Source organism: Myotis lucifugus, unplaced genomic scaffold, assembly GCF_000147115.1.
Source record: "Myotis lucifugus unplaced genomic scaffold, Myoluc2.0 scaffold_451, whole genome shotgun sequence".
Lineage (NCBI taxonomy): Eukaryota > Metazoa > Chordata > Mammalia > Chiroptera > Vespertilionidae > Myotis > Myotis lucifugus.
The window spans coordinates 272,036-290,198 of NW_005871499.1; the positions used below are offsets into that span (position 1 = coordinate 272,036).

General features: G+C 39.3%; 1 protein-coding gene across 5 annotated transcripts in view; it reads left to right on the forward strand.

Moving 5' to 3' along the window:
• Positions 1-18,163, forward strand: part of ITPR2 (inositol 1,4,5-trisphosphate receptor type 2) — a 417,029-nt gene that overhangs the window by 102,980 nt on the left and 295,886 nt on the right. For 4 of the 5 annotated variants that reach the window (XM_023744345.1, XM_023744344.1, XM_023744346.1 and 1 more), the window contains 3 exons: positions 5,812-5,963; positions 10,036-10,135; positions 10,661-10,821. In XM_023744345.1, coding sequence (XP_023600113.1) covers positions 5,812-5,963; positions 10,036-10,135; positions 10,661-10,821 — 413 coding nt within the window. Of the gene's footprint in view, positions 1-5,811; positions 5,964-10,035; positions 10,136-10,660; positions 10,822-18,163 lie in introns of those variants that run through there. The other variant, XM_023744348.1, reaches the window with a different exon arrangement.

Sequence of the window (18,163 nt, forward strand, 5' to 3'; positions counted from 1 at the left end):
TTATATGAACAAATTAAAAAGTTAATAGGAAATTTCAAGACTAGGGTCTTTGAGGGAGAGTCTCTGAGTAGAGGCTGTGGATCAAAGCTAAAAGGGAAAAGATGAACGATATGGCTTAGGTTATAAGGTGTCTACTAGAGGATATTTAGGGAGATTTCTAGCAACTTGAAGGCCATTTGTGATTGAACGCTGAAGACAGCTAGCATCTGAGAGATATGGTGGGTCTCGATTTAGTTTTCAGAAGTGAAAAGAAATTAGGAGAAATGGAATTATGGCATCATGTTTAAATAGGACAGTAGGCCTATCTTTTTTTTATTCGGGGTAATCTGGGTTCTACTTACAGGGGGACATTGAAGCATCAGATAACTAGATGACTAATTTTTCTGATATTCTAAAGTGTGTTACTCAAAGGGCATCATATCAAAGCTTCAAATAGTGCAATTGAATTGAATTGAATTTCTGAGCTCATCTCCTTTCAGCTACATACTATTTGGTGGTGCTGCTAATAATTCTGGGCAGAGCTGAGTGGGAGAATAGAGTGTATGAAGGTTTATGGAGCAGCATAAAGAATATAAGAAATAAATCCATGATGAAGTTCACTCTTTGTGTTAGTTAAGCTTTTACTTAGACATGATAGATTTTTTTTCCCTTTTGATTCTGGAATATAATTTCTTTATTCACCTCTAAAGGTGAGAAAGAGCACTCTTTTGTTTGAGCAATACTTTAATTGCAGGTCACACAGGTGGTTCTGCCTTTGCTGTGGGACTTTATGACTGGATATCATCTGTCATCTCAGAGACACATCCAAATGGAGGCATCTCATTCTATTCTTTTCCTCTCCAAAAATCCCCAGCTTGAAAGTAAATAAAACCTAGAATATGGAACAATAAAGCTAACAATATGGCTCCTCATTTTATAGACCATTTACCACCTACCAATAATTACGTTTCTGTGTAAAAAAAAAAAAAAAAAAAAGGAGCAGTTCGAGTTTCACCTATGAAAAATGAAACCAATTTCCCAAAGCAGAACAGAATTCTCTCTCACCTCAGATCTGGGCTCCAGTATGCCTGGGTTCACTGTGGCCATGCTAATTATTTTCTTTCCTAATTTTCCCTGTGTTGTCTGTTTAATATCCAGTTAATATTTTTCCTGTAATTTATCAACCTGTATCAAAACGCTGCCTTCCATGTTTGAAGTGTCAAAGGTTAATGCATGGTGCTGCTGAAATGAGGTGGTGTGTGTCAGAGCTCCCATTAAGACCCAAATTGCTGTATTTATTCTACAAAAGAGCCTATTATTTCCAATCTTACAAATGTGTGGCACCCACAGGGACTCTGTAAACACTGGAGCTGTGTCAAGCCCGGCCGGGAACCTGACAGTCATTCGTTTCTTCTCCTTGAAAGGCCGCTCATCCCTTCAAATGGCTCCTTGAAGGGGGTTTTGGGGGAGTGGCACCGTGCGTTTGAACATGACCATATTTATGTGTGATGTGATCTGATGTTTTCAAGGGAGCGTCTTGTCTGTGCTGAGGATTCTTGATCTCAGCAATACTGATGTCTTAGGTCTGACGATTCTTTGTCGTGGGGAGCTTTCCTTTGCATTGTGGGATGTTCAGCAGCCTCCATGGGCTCTATACTCACTGGATGCCAGCAGGGGCTCCCCCTATCCCAAGCTGCAGAACTCTAAGTGTATCTGGAAATTGCCAAATGCCCTCTTGGGGGCCAGACTTCTTCCTGTTGAGAACCATCAGTCTTTTTTAAAAAATATATTTTTATTGATTTTACAGAGAGGAAGGGAGAGGGATAAAGAGTTAGAAACATTGAGGAGAGAGAAACATCGATCAGCTGCCCCCTGCACACCCCCTACTGGGGATCGAGCCCACAACCTTGATGCAAACCTTTGACCAGAATCGAACCTGGACCCCTTCAGTCCATGGGCCAAAGCTCTATCCACTGAGCCAAACCAGTTAGGGTGAAAATCATCAGTCTTTGTGTATAAACATACAGAAACAAAAATGTTCTAGGAACTATGAAACTTTGCTGAAATATACTTGAAAATCCTATTCTGTAGAATTTTTTTTTGGGGGGGGTGGGTTGGTGGGTACCAGATTCTGAAAGAAGACCACCACATTTCCTTGAGTTTTACTGTATATTCATCAATGGTAGTGTGATAGGGAAATGAAAAAGGGGTCCTACTATGGTTTAGTTTGAGAATAACAGATTGTTGAGGAACCATGGCAAAAGAAGTGTCTGCAGCTTTAAATGGCAGGATTGTGTCTGTTACATAAAGTCAGCAGGCAGAGCCCCCGAGGGTCTGAACAGAAACACAGATGCCTGCACATCATTATGCTGCTGTGGCCTCACACAGGTCTGAATCAGCCCTGCAAACGCATACATTGTTTCTTACAGAATGTCTCTGGCTCCTGACAGCAGAATTGCAACGTGATGTCTCTGCTAACAATCCGATGACTCACAAATGAGTCAACAGAGAAGGTGTTACAGGAGGCTAACTGCTGTGCTGCCACCGGCGGTCCCAGGACAGGCAGGGGAGCCAGGCAGGCCATGAGTTTCCTGGGACTGATTTTCATAAGGGATTTTCACCTCCTATAACCCGGGAGGCTGCATGCCTTCTCTTCCAAGTGAAAATGCTAGTTTTATAAGAGCCCAGCAGACGAGGTTAATATTCTGAGGCCCTGCATTCCCTAAATGGAGTGTTTTGGGTAGCCAGCTGATGTTAAATTTAACACACCTGTCTAAGCTCGGCTGTACCTTCATGGATCCTCATGATGCAAGAGGGAGGGCATTGTGCTTCTGTAATGCTCTGTGGGGAGCTCGTGCTTTTGTGTCTTTTTCTTACTTAAAAAATGATGTGGGTTTATATACAAAAGCCACAAGCACATCGTTTTGAGCAGAACTGTCTTTGTGTTATAGAAATATAAGACCGATTTTCTGGTACAATGAAGCTTGAGCCATACGTTTAAAACTTGTATACTTATAGCTCATTATTTATATTTTGCTCTTTAAAAATGTTGAGGGGCTGGCTTGAATTTTACTGTCAAACTGTTTCCGAAGGAGAGTTTAAGCAGATTCACAGAGTGAAAGAGATTGGAAGCAGAAAATTTAAGAATGCAGCACTCTTTAAAAATTTCTTAACAGGTTAAAAGCTCTTATTCACACTAACAATTATTAGGCTATTTATAAACGCAACTTATCTATTCATTAAAGCTTTTTCCTCCAAGGACCTAAGTAAATTATTTAGTGGTACAATAGTACATTCCTCTTATCCTATGTAATTAAAATTGGGTCTTAAATAGTGAGTAATTCAGAGTGACCTTTTAAAATTAGCCCCAAGAAGTGAGGTTTTTCTATGCTTGGAAAAGATTTTTATTGTTCAGTGTTAAATAGGTCTCTGACTACTTTTGTTGGGACCCCCACTGGGGATGTTACCAAGGAGGATTGGGTAGAAGGACAATCTCTGGGAACCTGGATCTGCTTTCTTTTTATAAGTCTAGAAAGTTCATTTTATTAGCATTGAAAAAGGGGAGTGCATACAGGTGTATCGGCTCTTGCTAAATGAACTCACAGATGACTGATGTATAAACCACAATGCCAACTTTCAATTGCTAGGTATATCTAAATCATTGGATCAGTTAATGCATTTTCTTTGAAGGAAAATCTATATGAAAAGCTAAATTATAATTATAAGATGGGTGTGCAGGGCTTAGGAAATTAGATGACACTTATTTCTTTTAGACATACAGGATTCCTTCAAGAAGCCTGGAATGCTAATTTGTTGCATCGACACTCGGCAATGGTGAGAGGATGGTTACCATCCCCTCAAAGAGCTATATTTGTTACATTCCCCCTGGCAATCACGAATCTACTGTTGCTATGGAGTTGCCTATTCTGGACACTTCATATATGGACTCATACAATATGTGGCTTTTTGGGTCTGGCTTCTTTCACTTAGCACAGTGTTTTCAAGGTTCATGTAAGTTGTAGAATGTATCTGTATTTCATTCTTTTTTTATGACCGAATAATATTCCAGTGTGCATATACCACATTTTGTTTATCCATTTACCGTTTGATAGACATTTGGGTTCTTTCTATGTTTTGGCTGTTATAAATAATGCTGCTACCAACATTTATGTACAAGTTTTTGTGTGGTCCATGAGTGTTACGATTTCTCTACATCCTCACCAAGAGTAGTCAGTGTCTGTCTCTTTGATGATAGCCGTCCTAGTCCATTTAACTAATTAGTAATGATGCTGAGCATCATCGCATGTGCTTTTTGTCCATTTGTATGTCTTCTATGGAGAAATGTGTATTAAAATCCTTTGCTCAATTTTTAATTGGGTTGTCTTTTTACGATTGAGTTGTAAGTGTTCTTTATATATTCTGGATATAATTCTCTTTTCAGATATATGATTTACAAATATTTTCTTGACTCTGGAGTTTTTAATAGACACTGTTTTTTTTTAGAGTAGTTCTAGGTTCAGAGCAAAACCCTGGCAGTTTCTCTGCCTGTTCACAGTTCAGAGGTGCTACCAGCTTGTGCACCATTTTTGGAAGACATCAGAATGAAACTGCAAGCGTTTTCTGGTTGCAAGGAACATGCTATTCACAATCTTGGGATGGAAATACAAGTGAATGTTTTGCAATGATCAGGTGTAATATTTCATTGTCATAGCAGCCATTAAACAAATGCTTGTGGTTGGATATGAACTGCATTCGTTTGCCTTTTGAGCCACTTCCTGTGATGGTACAAAATGGTGCTCTCTTTCTCTCTCTGTGTCTCATTTTAAAATTTAATTTGTTTCAATAAATATGTATAAGTAGCCCGAACCCGTTTGGCTCAGTGGATAGAGCGTCGGCCTGCAGACTGAGGGGTCCCAGGTTCGATTCCAGTCAGGGGCATGTGCCTTGGTTGCGGGCACATCCCCAGTGGGGAATGTGCAGGAGGCAGCTGATCGATGTTTCTCTCTCATCGATGTTTCTAACTCTCTATCTCTCTCCCTTCCTCTCTGTAAAAAAGCAATAAAATATATTAAAAAATATGTATAATTAATTACATTTATGTACTTAATTACCACGCTTATATTATGTTTTGGTTTCTTGTGCATCAAATTCTTCCACGGAGGATTGGGACGTGGGGAAGTTCAAGTAGAAATACCTAATCATCAGTCTTGTGTGTTGCCTGCTAAAATGGTAAGGGTGACCTAGAAATATTGACTGAGTGTCACATCATTATGAAGGCTTTTATTTGTGACGGTCTCACTTTATTTTACTTCATATGCTATTATAGTATGTTCTTGGTTCTAATGGAACAAGCCAATGAATTGAATGGGAATATTGTGGGTGATTCTCCTTCTCTCCAGGTTAATGTCCCATTTATGGTTTTGGATTTAGGCAGGAGCTCTGAAACACTGTCATGCTTACTCTTTGACTTATGATATCTATATGATTCAACACACTAGTTCTTCCTTGTGTTTGTTTTAAATGTGGAATGGTCAAAATTACTACTGTGTAAATAGGTTTAGTAAAGGAAGGGAACATAACTAATGTGACTTTCGGTGCCTGGATAATTTGCCCAGATCCTGCCACCCCTCCAGGAGTGTGAGGCTTAGCACTGTTGATAATAATTGCCTCAAAGGCTGTCCGGCCTGACCTGCTATTTTTGGTTCATGTGAAATATACATCACTGTAACCCAATGAAGAAATAACATGCAGATTTAAACCTTATATCCCAGATAACTGGAGAGTTTAGTTAGAAATCTGGTAAAAGTAAATAGTCTTGTATCTGCTCAACAGAGAGATGGAGATCTTCCAACGTCGAAGAAGAAACGCCAGGCAGGGGAGAAGATCATGTACACCTTGGTCTCGGTCCCACATGGGAATGACATTGCGTCCCTTTTTGAACTGGATGCCACCACTCTTCAGAGAGCGGACTGCCTGGTTCCTAGGTAAGAAAATCAGGGATGGTTAAGGGATAGTGTTTCTTTGAATAAATTCACTGAAAGGTAAGACATTAAAACCATAATGTTATATAATTTTTGTGATATAAAGGGAGAGAGCATAAGTGAAGAACAAGTGTGTAACAAATCATGCCTCTTTTGTGAGTAGGTTAACATAGTTTGCTTTATTTTTGTAAATAATTAAAATGTGCATGACCAAAGGAATTCTGAAAAATGTATAGCAATCATTTATTGTTGCTTGTATGGATTTTGGTTACTAAAATGAATACTAATCTAGAAGCTTTCTATTAATATTGATATAATTTATTTTTATCATGTTAAATCCCAGATAGCTTTCATTAATTCGTTCATTCATTTAGTCAGTCAACAAATCTTTATTGAACATCGATTAAATTCTAGGCATTGCACTTGGCTTTGGGAAGACAACACTGAACACACTGGTTATTCACTTAAATTTAAATGAGGGAGAGAGGTGATATACAAACATTAAATATAAGGTCAGGTAATGAAAATGCTTTGAAAAAATGCAGAGTTTGGAGAGAGTTCTATTACGTATGAGTATTCAGAAATGGCCTCTGATTTAGGACATTTGAGAAACTATCTGAATGATTTCAGGAATCAGTCCTCCATATTAGTGTTTTAAGCAGCAGGAATATGAAATGGAAACATCTTGAAATTTACCAAGTATTCTGAAGGGCCAGCTGGGAGACAAGTTGGACCTAAGTGAGCAAGAGGAAGGGAGAGGAGGATTGGTAATGTGGTAGCCAGAACTTAATGTAAGACAATATCTTACATTCTTTTGCTTGTATTTGATTACTTTAGTAAACCTCTTTTGCCTACACCTGTCTACCTTCCATCAATAATATTATGATGCACTCTCTTAGATAAGCGATTTACAACCTTTTTCATCTCATGGCACAGAAACTAATTACTAAAATTCTGTTTCACACCAAAAACTATATCATATTTTTTCCTGATCTTACAGAAAAATAGGTCTAATTTGATTTCATTCACACTAGACAGCTATTGTTGTGTTGGCTGTTGTCATTTTTCTATTTGACAGTGTAAGGGAAAAGAGGTCAGCTGTTGCATGTTTTAAAAATTTCTTGCGGCACGCCAGTTGAAAATCGCTGCTTTAGATGCATAGATGAGTCTTGCCCATGGTATTATGTCTAGTGGATGGTTCTAAATTGTCCTTGATAGAGCATATTGTACTTGGCCTTGGTCAAATGACAGTGGTGAGGCTTATGGTCCTTACACAAAATGCGGACATTATAGGTTGCGTTCAGGGAGTGTAAAACGCTGCCGTTCTAACACTGCTGAGGAACACTGCTCCTTGAACTTCCCAGAGGCTTTCGTGGTTGTTCTCCTTCAGGAGAAATATTGCCAGATCTTGGCTTCCTGCGAGGTGTACCTCACTCTTCCCTGTTCTGCTGGCCTGTAAAGAGATTCCCTCTGAAGGTGTTACCTGACCCAGGCCTCTGGCCTTCTCTTCTCAGTATTGGGATCTTAATCCTCATAAGACTTTCATCCTTTTAAATTTAAAAGCAAAATGGAGTCCTTCTTGAACTCTAACCAAGAAAGTTTGCTTAAGGAAGTGATGAAAAGCTCTCACTATAAAGTGCATAGACCCATGACAAATCCCTGAGCCTTGCTTTATCTGAAAGCGTTAATCTGTTATATTTAGTAGAGCTTTTGAAACCTTTCTCAGTGTAGAACGGAGTTTTGTATGAACAGATTTGTTTGTCATTAATTATATTAAAGCTAATGTTAATGAACATTTAATAATAACTACACTTATGCTAAAGCTCTTGAGCACTTTCTAAGTGCTAAGCCCTGCCAAGTCCTTATCCAATCCTGGCAGCACACTTACAAATAAGGAACGAGAGACAGAGCAGGGCTCTTCAAGTTGACTGTATATTGTAATCACCTGGGTAGCACTGGGATCTCTCTGTGCTCTGACCAGTGCAGCCAGAGTTTAGGCCAGCCGTGGGCAAACTACGGCCCGTTTGAAATGAATAAAACTAATGAATAAAACTAAAAAAAAAAAAAGACTGTACCCTTTTATGTAATGATGTTTACTTTGAATTTATATTAGTTCACACAAACACTCCATCCATGCTTTTGTTCCGGCCCTCCGGTCCAGTTTAAGAACCCATTGTGGCCCTCGAGTCAAAAAGTTTGCCCACCCCTGGTTTAGGCTGTGGGATGCAGGCTTTAGTTTTTAAAATCATTACCCAGGTATTTGATCCTGAGGTGTGGGAACTAAAAAATCTATACTCTTAACCACTATGCTACAATGCCTTCATGTTTTAGACATTCAGATTATATCGAGACCTTAATAGCAGCACATTTGCGTGGCAAATGAAGGAGTTATTCATTTTCAGAATTCTTGCAAAATATAAAATTATACGTAAGTGTAATATCTTTAGTTTGGGACCCAGCAATCTAGGTTGACTCAATAGCATCTATTGAACAAGTATAGGAGTAAGAGTAGGGGCAACAGCCACAGGGCTGAATAAGATGTGGCCCACACTTTCCAGATGCTTAAAAGACAGCTGGGAAGACAAGTGAATCCAAATAACATCTCCTGGGTAAATCTATGCAGAAGATGGTAAAACAGTTATTTTTAAAATTTCTGATGATTTGGACAATGGTTGGATTTTGCTATTTTAGATTTTTGAAAACCAGTCTTTATTTACTTTTGTGAATGAGCAGAACCATGAAGTTGAATGAACCTCTTACTTTCTCTGAGGCCCTTGGCATTTTAGTTGACTTTCTTTTATTGCTTTCTGTCTTATGTTGTATGACTCATATATGTCTTACATTTCCTACTAAATTCTCAGGAACTTGAAAGCAGAGGACTTACCACAATGGTACTCTTTTAATTGACACAACTCATTTATGTTCATGAAATGATAAGAGAAGATTCACTAACAAGGATGATATTTGAGTTGGAAGAAGTTCTAGCTGTCCTTTCTCAGACACTCTCACAGTTCATATACAGTTGATCCTTATTATTCCCAGTACCCTGAAGTAGCAACTACTGAGCCATTGCCCATCGGGGAAATACACAGTTAGGTTCCTGTGAGCCTCTGGTCACAATATTTTTGGCAGTCATTGAACACATAACCTTGTTTTTATGTATATTTCTGTTTAAAGACACCTTATTTAATCTATGTTGTTGATTCGCTAACATTGAACTCACAGCTGTTAGCACTACAGCTCATGTCTGAATGAAGCTTATCTAACAGGAGTATTTTCTCCTTAAGGCACAGCACAACCTTGCTCTTGGGTATAGTAAACCGCACTGTGTTTGGGAACTGTTTAAAACAAGTGTGGAATCCACGAATAATGAGATCAACGGTGTATACTTTTACATGCAGATGATTAAACTACAGAAAGGACTACTGTCCTAGCCAGTTTGGCTCAGTGGATAGAGTGTTGGCCTGCTGACTGAAGGGTCTGAGTTTGCTTCCGGTCAAGGGCACATACTTTGGTTGCAGGCTTGATCCCTGCCCTGGTTGTGGCATGTGCAGAAGGCAACCAATCTGATGTGTCTCACATTGATGTTTCTCTCTGTCTTTTCCTCTCCCTTCACTTTTTCTAAAAATCAATAGAAAAATATCCTCGAGTGAGGATTAACCCTTCCCTCCCCCCAAAAAAGGACTGCTGTCAGCAGTTTTAACTGAGTTGGTTACTTGATCAATGCTTGTCACATTAGCATCTATCAGAATTTCATGGAGAGCCTGTTAAAATACTCATTGTTGGGCCTTACCCTCTGAGTTTCTGAGTCAGTGGATGAGGATGAAGCCTCAGAATTTGCATTTCTAACAAGTTCTCAGGTGATTCTGATACTGCTGGGCACACTTAGGTAATAATACTGCATGCATTGAAAGAGTCTATAGTTCAGAAATTTTCCTTCAACCTGACTGATCAATATTTGAGTCAATTACTAGTCTAAAATATATCTGTATTCATATTGTGTATGAAATTGTTAAATATGTTAATATGTAAGTGGGTTAACTTTATATTGTGTTTTATATTATTTTGCTTTTAGGAACTCCTACGTTCGGTTAAGACATTTATGTACCAACACATGGGTAACCAGCACTAGTATCCCTATAGACACAGATGAAGAGAGGCCTGTTATGTTGAAGGTAAATGTTCCTGAAAATGGTTTGATTTTCAGCCAAATGTTGTGTGAATAGGATTAAGGGGTGACTGACATATTTCTTTCAACCCATCCTCACCAGTATTAGAGATTATTGCAATTCATTTAATCATGCTCTCGTGTCTGCCAGCTGCTTAGGTAGCTGAGCTAAGTGGCTTGGCTTTGGCAGGGCTGTGAGGCTGAGGAGGATGCGGCACAGATACCAAAGGGTGGGGGCAGCCTGGAGAAAGGGGAGAAGATTCCAGGACTGCACTTTCTCTGTTGAAACGGAAGCAAAGAGCAAGTGTGATAGGGATGCGTTTGGGGACAAGGCAGGATGTGGGTATGGACCATCTGTGTTCCTTTCGCCTTTCATAGAAGGTGTTGTGGGTGGGAATTAGGTGTTTGCATGATCTACTCCTGTTTTGCATTTCTTAAACCGTACTAAGATGTATTGGTATTTGAAGTACATTGCATGGTTGTTTAAAAAGAAACGACTCATCTGAATGGCCAAAACCCCACCACATTGCAGATTGGAACTTGCCAAACAAAAGAAGATAAAGAAGCATTCGCCATTGTGTCCGTCCCGCTGTCTGAGGTGCGAGACTTAGATTTTGCCAATGATGCAAATAAAGTGCTGGCGACCACGGTGAAAAAGCTGGAAAATGGCACAATAACTCAGAATGAAAGGAGGTTAGTAACTTTTAAAAATGACTCTTAAATCATCAAGACTCAATTGTCCACTCCTGCAGTAAACCTCAGGTGAACACGTGGGTAACCAGTACTAGTATTCCTATAGGCACAGATGAAGAGAGGCTTCTTACGTTGAAGGTAAACGTTCCATTACCACAATGGTATTTTAATAGACACAACTCATATATGTTGTGCTCTATGGGGAGCACCCTAAAGCAATCTTCAGAGTGCGCTCCATAGCAGCTCACCTGATTCTGCTGAGCAGGTCGTGGTGAGTGACTGAAAATGGTGACATTCAAATCTGGTGGAATATTTACTTTTTCCATTTTAGTTTGGCTTGAAAAGAGTTGTTTTTCATTACTCTCTAACATCTCCTTTCCTTTTATTTTTTAAAATAGTTTTTATGGATTTCAGAGATGAAGGGAGAAGGAAAGAGAGATAGAAACATCAATGATGAGAGAGAATCATCTATTGGCGGCGTCCTGCATGCTCCATCCTGGGCATGTGCCTTGATTGGGAGTCAAATCATGACCTCCTGGTTCATAGGTCAATGCTCAACCACTGAGCCACACTGGCTGGGCTGATCTTTCCTTTTAAATGTTTCATAAGAGATTCACAGTACCTTTTGCTGCACTTGATTTGCGATTTTGGATTTCTAAAGGTTCTAAAAGAAGTTGTATTTTTGTTGTTCTTACTTATTCAAGATACAGTTCTCTGCTCAGGTACCACAAAAAACAAACAAACAAACAAAAAAACCCAAATATATAATACCAGAAAACAGTCTTCATGGTGTAGTTCTCTGCTCTTACAACTCCCTCTGAGAAACTGGCTCCTTAATTCTTCAACTCTGGTTTTGGAAATGAGAAAGAGAATGATATTGATAGATGTTAATTATTTTATCCCTACCTCATGTTGGCACTATACACATATTTTATCTAATCCTTCATACATTGGAACTCTCATACACAGCAGGTGAAATTATAGTTGGTATAAGCACTTTGGAAAATAGTTTTGATAGTGACTAGAAAAGTTAAAGAGGCAACACTCCTCTTGTAAGTGGAATCATGCGGTGTTTGCTCTTCTGTGACTGGCTTATTTCACTTATAATGTCCTCCAGGTTCACCCATGTTGTCACATGTGACAGGATTTTCTTATTTTTAAAGTTGAGTAATATTCCATTGTATGTATATATTGCATTTTCTTTATCCATTCATCCATCCATAAACATTGAGGTTGTTTTCCTTATCTCGGCCATTGTAAACCATGTTGCACAACAGTCCGACTCTTAGAAACAGAGTGGAATGGTGGTTGCTAGTGGCTGGGGGTTGGAAGGGGGGAATGAGGAGATCCTCTTTAGTGGGTATAAAGTTTCATTTATACAAGGTGAATAAGTTCTAGAGATCTGCTGCACAACATTGTGCCTGTAGTTAACAGTACTGCCCTGTGCACTCAAAGATTTATTAAGAGGGTCGGTCTCACTGATTACTACACGCACATGTGCAAAAAAAGAAGCAGACACTCCATGACTCACCAGCTCCCCTACTAGGCTGCATGATTTGGAACATCTGTCCGAAAGATGCTCCTACACATGTGCACCAGGACACATGTGTAACAAAGTTCAGCCTTATTCTAAATAACCGCAAACTGAAAACCACCCAGTCGCCCATCACCAGCTGAATAAGTGAGTCCCATCTTGGTAAATATCATACAATGGAACACAGTATAGCAATGGAAATAAATGAACTGCGTCTATGTATACTGTAACAACATGGATAAACCTAATAAACCTTGGATTGAATGAGAACCAGACACAAGCTCATTCACTCTAATAGTATTCGTGAAGTTTCAAAACAAGCAAAACTACACTCTTACTTGGGGTGCTTAAGCAATTGGCAGAGCTATAAAGAATTGCAAGGAGATAATTGTTACAGAAGTCAGGATGGTATTCACTTTAGAAGAGGCTCTTGCAATGTTCCATTTCCTGTTCTAGGTGGTGCCTTTATGGGGCTCGAATTATAAGTATGCCACAATGAAACATGTATGTTTTATGAACTTTTAGAAATATATCTTACAACACAAGATACATTTCCACCCCTATTAATGGGAAAAAACTCATAAATATGCAGACAAGTGGCATAGCTGTTTCTCAGCTTCCTTTGTTCATACCTGTTTTCCCCCTAACAAAACTGCATTTGACGACAACTAATTGTGCATTCAATTGTACCTCCACTCCTCTGGGGAGAATGAACAAAGGCCAGAAGCTGAAACCACTGCTCCCTTCGCTATAGATGATTAAATATCAGAACTAAATTATGACCAGTAAGGGAATCCGATGTACAGATACTGATACCACTTTTTTATTTGCTTCTTACCTATTAACACTTCCTTTTGACGAATCCATTTTTTAGTCTCTGTCACTCCACATATGCTCAGAAGTTTACTCAGTCTCACTTACAAAGTCCCCCTTGCTAGGGATTACAGTGATTCTTGAAGAAAAACACACACAAAGATTAGGATTACAAGCACTTACCACTACGGACTGTAACCCTGTGCAAGGTGCTCCTCTTGTTACTGCTGGATGGAGAGAATCTTAACCTCTCAAGGTAATTCTGAGGAAGGTGGAGAATTAGGATTGGGCAGGGATTATGCATTTGTATTCCCCCTGCTCCCTTCTCCACTGTTTTAGAGTGAAAAACATCCTAGTAAAAAGGTCTTGCTTGAGAAATAGGAAGTTGCAATTATTGATCTTAATTTAGTAATTTTAGAAAAAGCCACCTTCCATAAAAATTCATTCAAAGCTGCCTGGCAGAGTTGAATACATTTATATGATTTTTCTCGGTTTTAGAATTCAATATAAAATTCTTTCTGAAAATACCTCACAACTCTGACATTCTCCCTCTCTGGAGAATGAAGTTATTATTAGATATTTTTTTACTCTAGGAAGAATGATACCAGGTCAAAAGGAAGGTGTTAAAATATTGCAGATTTGTCTCAAAATGCCTGTGTTGTTTGCATTCTCTCTCATCACACCCCCTTTCCTTCACCCTCGGATAGAAGGTGGAGGCACAGCTCCCGGGTTGTGCTCCAAGATCCTCAACCTCAGATATTCTTCTGTAGCATTTTCTGATCTCATTCTGCAGAGCTGCACCCAGAGGGAAAATGGAGGGCGGTTAACTATGTTTAGAGCTGGAAGAAGGGGCACATGCAATTGTAAACCAGAATTTCTGCACCATGTTTCCACCTCTGAGGATGCAGAAAAAATACGGGGTTCCTCTGCAGTGTTTATAGTTGAACTAGAGGCCCAGTGCATGAAATCCATGCACTGGGGGAGGAGGGGGGTCCCTCAGCCCGGCCTGTGCCCTCTTGCAGTACGGGAGCCCTTGGGGGATGTCCAACTGATGGCTTAGGCCCGCTCCTTGTCGGACAACATTAGTGCTGCTGTGGAGGTGGGAGAGACTCCTGTCACCACTGCTGCACTCGCCAGCCTTCAGCCCGGCTTCTGGCTGAATGGCACTGACCACCAGGGGGCTGCCAGCCAGATCTTCCCTCAGGAGCAGGGGGAGGTGGAGAAGCCCTGAGGGCGATTGGGGCCAGCAGCCACCACTCGCACCCACTGATAGCACTGAGCAATCAGGGCAGGTGCCAGGCGCCAGCAGCAGGTGTGAGTGGGGTTGACTCTGGCAGCAGGTGCAAGCGCCAGGCGGGACCATGGCACAGGGGAGCAAAGAATTTTCAGAAACCACCAGAGGCTCGCCCCAATGACAGCGATCGGCACCCTGCCTTAGTCTGGTGCCCCCACTCACCTGCTCCACCATCCCGCCTTGGCCGATGCCCACTATGTTCCGCACAAGCCCCCTGGTGGTCAGTGCACATCATAGTGACCAGTTGTTCGGTTGTTCTGCCGTTTGGTCTATTTGCATATTAGCCTTTTATTATATAGGATATTCATTCATTTCCCGTCTTGCTGAGCTGTTGGTGTACGCCAGGTACGGGGCCATGAGGCATGTATGCATGCGGTGGTGAGGCGGTGGTGAACGGCACAGACTGTGGCATGTCTTTAAGTAGTTTCAGGGCTCACTGTTGGTCCTGGTGACAGAAGCCCAGCACCCAGAACAGCGGCCGTGCAGCAGGTGCTCCCAGATTAGTGGTCCCGACTGAGAGCTCACGTCTGCCTACAGCAACATCATGTGTGTCCCCTTAAACTGTATTTGCCTGATGTCACCATCTCTCCATGAGTTCTCTTTTGTTGGCATTTGAGTAGATGCTTCTTTTGCGATAGCCATTTATTCCAGATTTCCTGGCCATTTTGTTTTAGTCATAACTCTTTGAGTAGCAGAGAGATGGGTTTTTAAAATCTAATCTTACAGTCTTAATTTGCTCAACTTTGGTACATAATGTGTTGGAATTACTTTGATATCTAATGGTATTTTATTTTGTTTGTTTTTTCCTTTCTTTAGTGTAGCTTTTTTCTTTGCTTTCCATTTTTTTTATTGCTTTCTGTTAGATCGATGTTTATATTTTTCTCCCCATTTTTTCTTTTTCTCTACTGGTTTAGAAGCCATAGATAATATTTCTATTATTTAGAAATTGCCCTTATGTTCATAGAACATAAAATTTAAACTATTTGTGCAAACATCTTAACTATATATTCTTTCTTATAAAACTTGAAGATACAGGGTAGGGCAAAAGTAGGCTTACAGTTGTGAGTATATGGAACACAGAGTTTATTCTTATATTCTTATTTATTAATTACTGCATTATTTTCCATATGAATAACTGTAAACCTGCTTTTGCCCCACCCTGTATTAAATATTTCTTCATTTCATGGGAGAAAAGTACCTCGGAATGCTTTAATTATGCGCTGATATTCTGCCTCCCATCTTCCTTGGAATAGTTGTCTAGAACCATTGTTCTGTGTTTATTCTTTTCATTTAAAAATTTTATTTTATTGTGTTTAATAATTACAAAAAAATAAATATCAAATTATTATGTGTCACCTTTTATTTAAAAAATTTTTTTTTCTTTATTGATTAAGGCAGTGATGGCGAACCTATGACATGCGTGTCAAAGGTGACATGCGAACTTATTTTTTTGGTTGATTTTTCTTTGTTAAATGGCATTTAAATATATAAAATAAATATCAAAAATATAAGTCTTTGTTTTACTATGGTTGCAAATATCAAAAAATTTCTATATGTGACACGGCACCGGAGTTAAGTTAGGGTTTTTCAAAATGCTGACACGCCGAGCTCAAAAGGTTCGCCATCACTGGATTAAGGTATTACAAATGTGTCCTTATCCCTCCATTGCCTCCCCCGCCCCCGCCCAGTCCTGCCCTCACCCTCACCCCCTGTTGTCTGCATCCATCGCTTATGCTTATATGCATGCATACAAGTCCTTTGGTTGCACTGTAAAGTTTAGCATCTAAATTGTTTTTCAGTTATTTATTATATTTATCAATATACTTAATGTCTTTCTCTGCTTGCCATTATTTCTTGCATCTCAGTTCTCTCTGGGTTTGCTTTTCTTCTTGCTGAAATTCATGCTTTATTCAATGAGGTTATAAATCTTATTAGTTTTTACATATATGAAAATGTCTTTATTTTACCTCTACTCTTAAGTGATACTTTATGCATGGAATGTTAGATTGAAAATTATTCTTTTTTACTATTTTTTGTTGTTAATCCTCACCAGAGGATTTTTTCCCCCCCATATACTTTTATTTTTAAATATATTTATAAATATATTTTTATTGATTTCAGAGAAGAAGGGAGAAGGTGAGAGAGATAGAAACATCAATGATGAGAGAGAATCATTGATTGGCTGCCTCCTGCACGCCCCCTACTGGGGATCGAGCCTGCAACTGGGCATGTGCCCTTGACTGGAATCGAACCCCGGGACCCTTCAGTCTGCAGGCCAATGCTCTATCCACGGAGCCAAACTGGCTAGGGCCCCCATTGATTTTTAGAGAAAGTGGGAGGGAGGGAGAAGGGGGAGAGAAAGAGAGAGAGACAGAGAGAGAAACATTGATGTGAGAGAGACACATCGATTGGTTGCCTACCACACTTACCCCACTGGGGCTGGGGATTGAACCTGCAACCCCGGTCTGTGCCCTTGACCAGGAATGGAACCTATGACCCTTTGGTGCTTTGGGGGCGTTGGGGGGTGGGTGTGTGTGCACACCACTCTAACCACTTAGTAACACTGGCAAAGGCTTCTTTAGTCTTTTAAAGTTATAATTGAATTATTTTCTGTTATCTCTCGTTCCAATTAAGGAATCTGCTGTTAATGGAATTGTTATTCTTTATTGGCATTTTCCCCTTTACTTTCTGGTAATTTTGTAGATTACTTTCTTTGTTGTAAAACTTTTATTTTTGTTTGTCCCTTTTGATACTTAGCGAATGCTTTTAATCTGAATATTATGTCTTCCAGCAAGTCTGGAAAACTTTCAGCCATTTTCCTTCAAATATTGCTTCTTTGTCTTTTTCTCTCATCTCTCTTTTGTAACTCCTATTAAATGCAGGTTGGAGCCTCTTAATTCAGCCTCCTGTCTCTTCCCTTTCTTTTTATAATTTGGCTTTTAAAAATTTTCAGTGCTGCTTTATGGATATCTTTTGATACTGTCTTATAAATCACTAATTTTTCTTGCAATGTATGTAGAATAGTTTACCTTCACGAATTAAATTTTTATTTAAATTATTATAATTTTAGTGTTAATGGTTCTTTTGCGTATCTGCCTATTCATTGCTCACATCTCACTTTATATGTTGTCTTTTTTTTGTATGAATATAATTGCTTTCTTTATCTCTTTGAGGATTAAAAACACTTTTTAAAAAATTATTTTAAAATTGTTCTTTTTCTTTTTGTTGGCCTTCTGATTTTTTAGTATGATTGCTTAGTCTGTTTCTATTCGCAGATCATTTCGTTTTTCCTATTCTCTATATTGGAGAAATTGAAATGTGGTGAGGATTACAAGATGTAGTTTGAGTCAAGAGTAAAAATTGTGATTCGAATTTAGGAATTTAGAAGAATAGCTATGTTTCCTAAAGCAAAACTATTCTTTATTGCTGTTCACTCATGGAAAAGCATCCAGTGTTATTCTCCTATTGACTGATTGTCGTTGGGGCTCACATGGCTTTATTTCATAATAGTCATTACAAATACTTGATTGGGGCTGGATGTGGGAGTGGGGACTGGAGCAACTGGAGAAGGGATGTTCTTTTGAAGATTTTGGTCACATTAACTGCATTAAATATTTTGTCGATTAAATAATTTTTATTGTAAAATACTTTGTTTTGCAGTGTTTCAGTTCCTAGTGTTTATTAACTTCCTCCCCCAAATT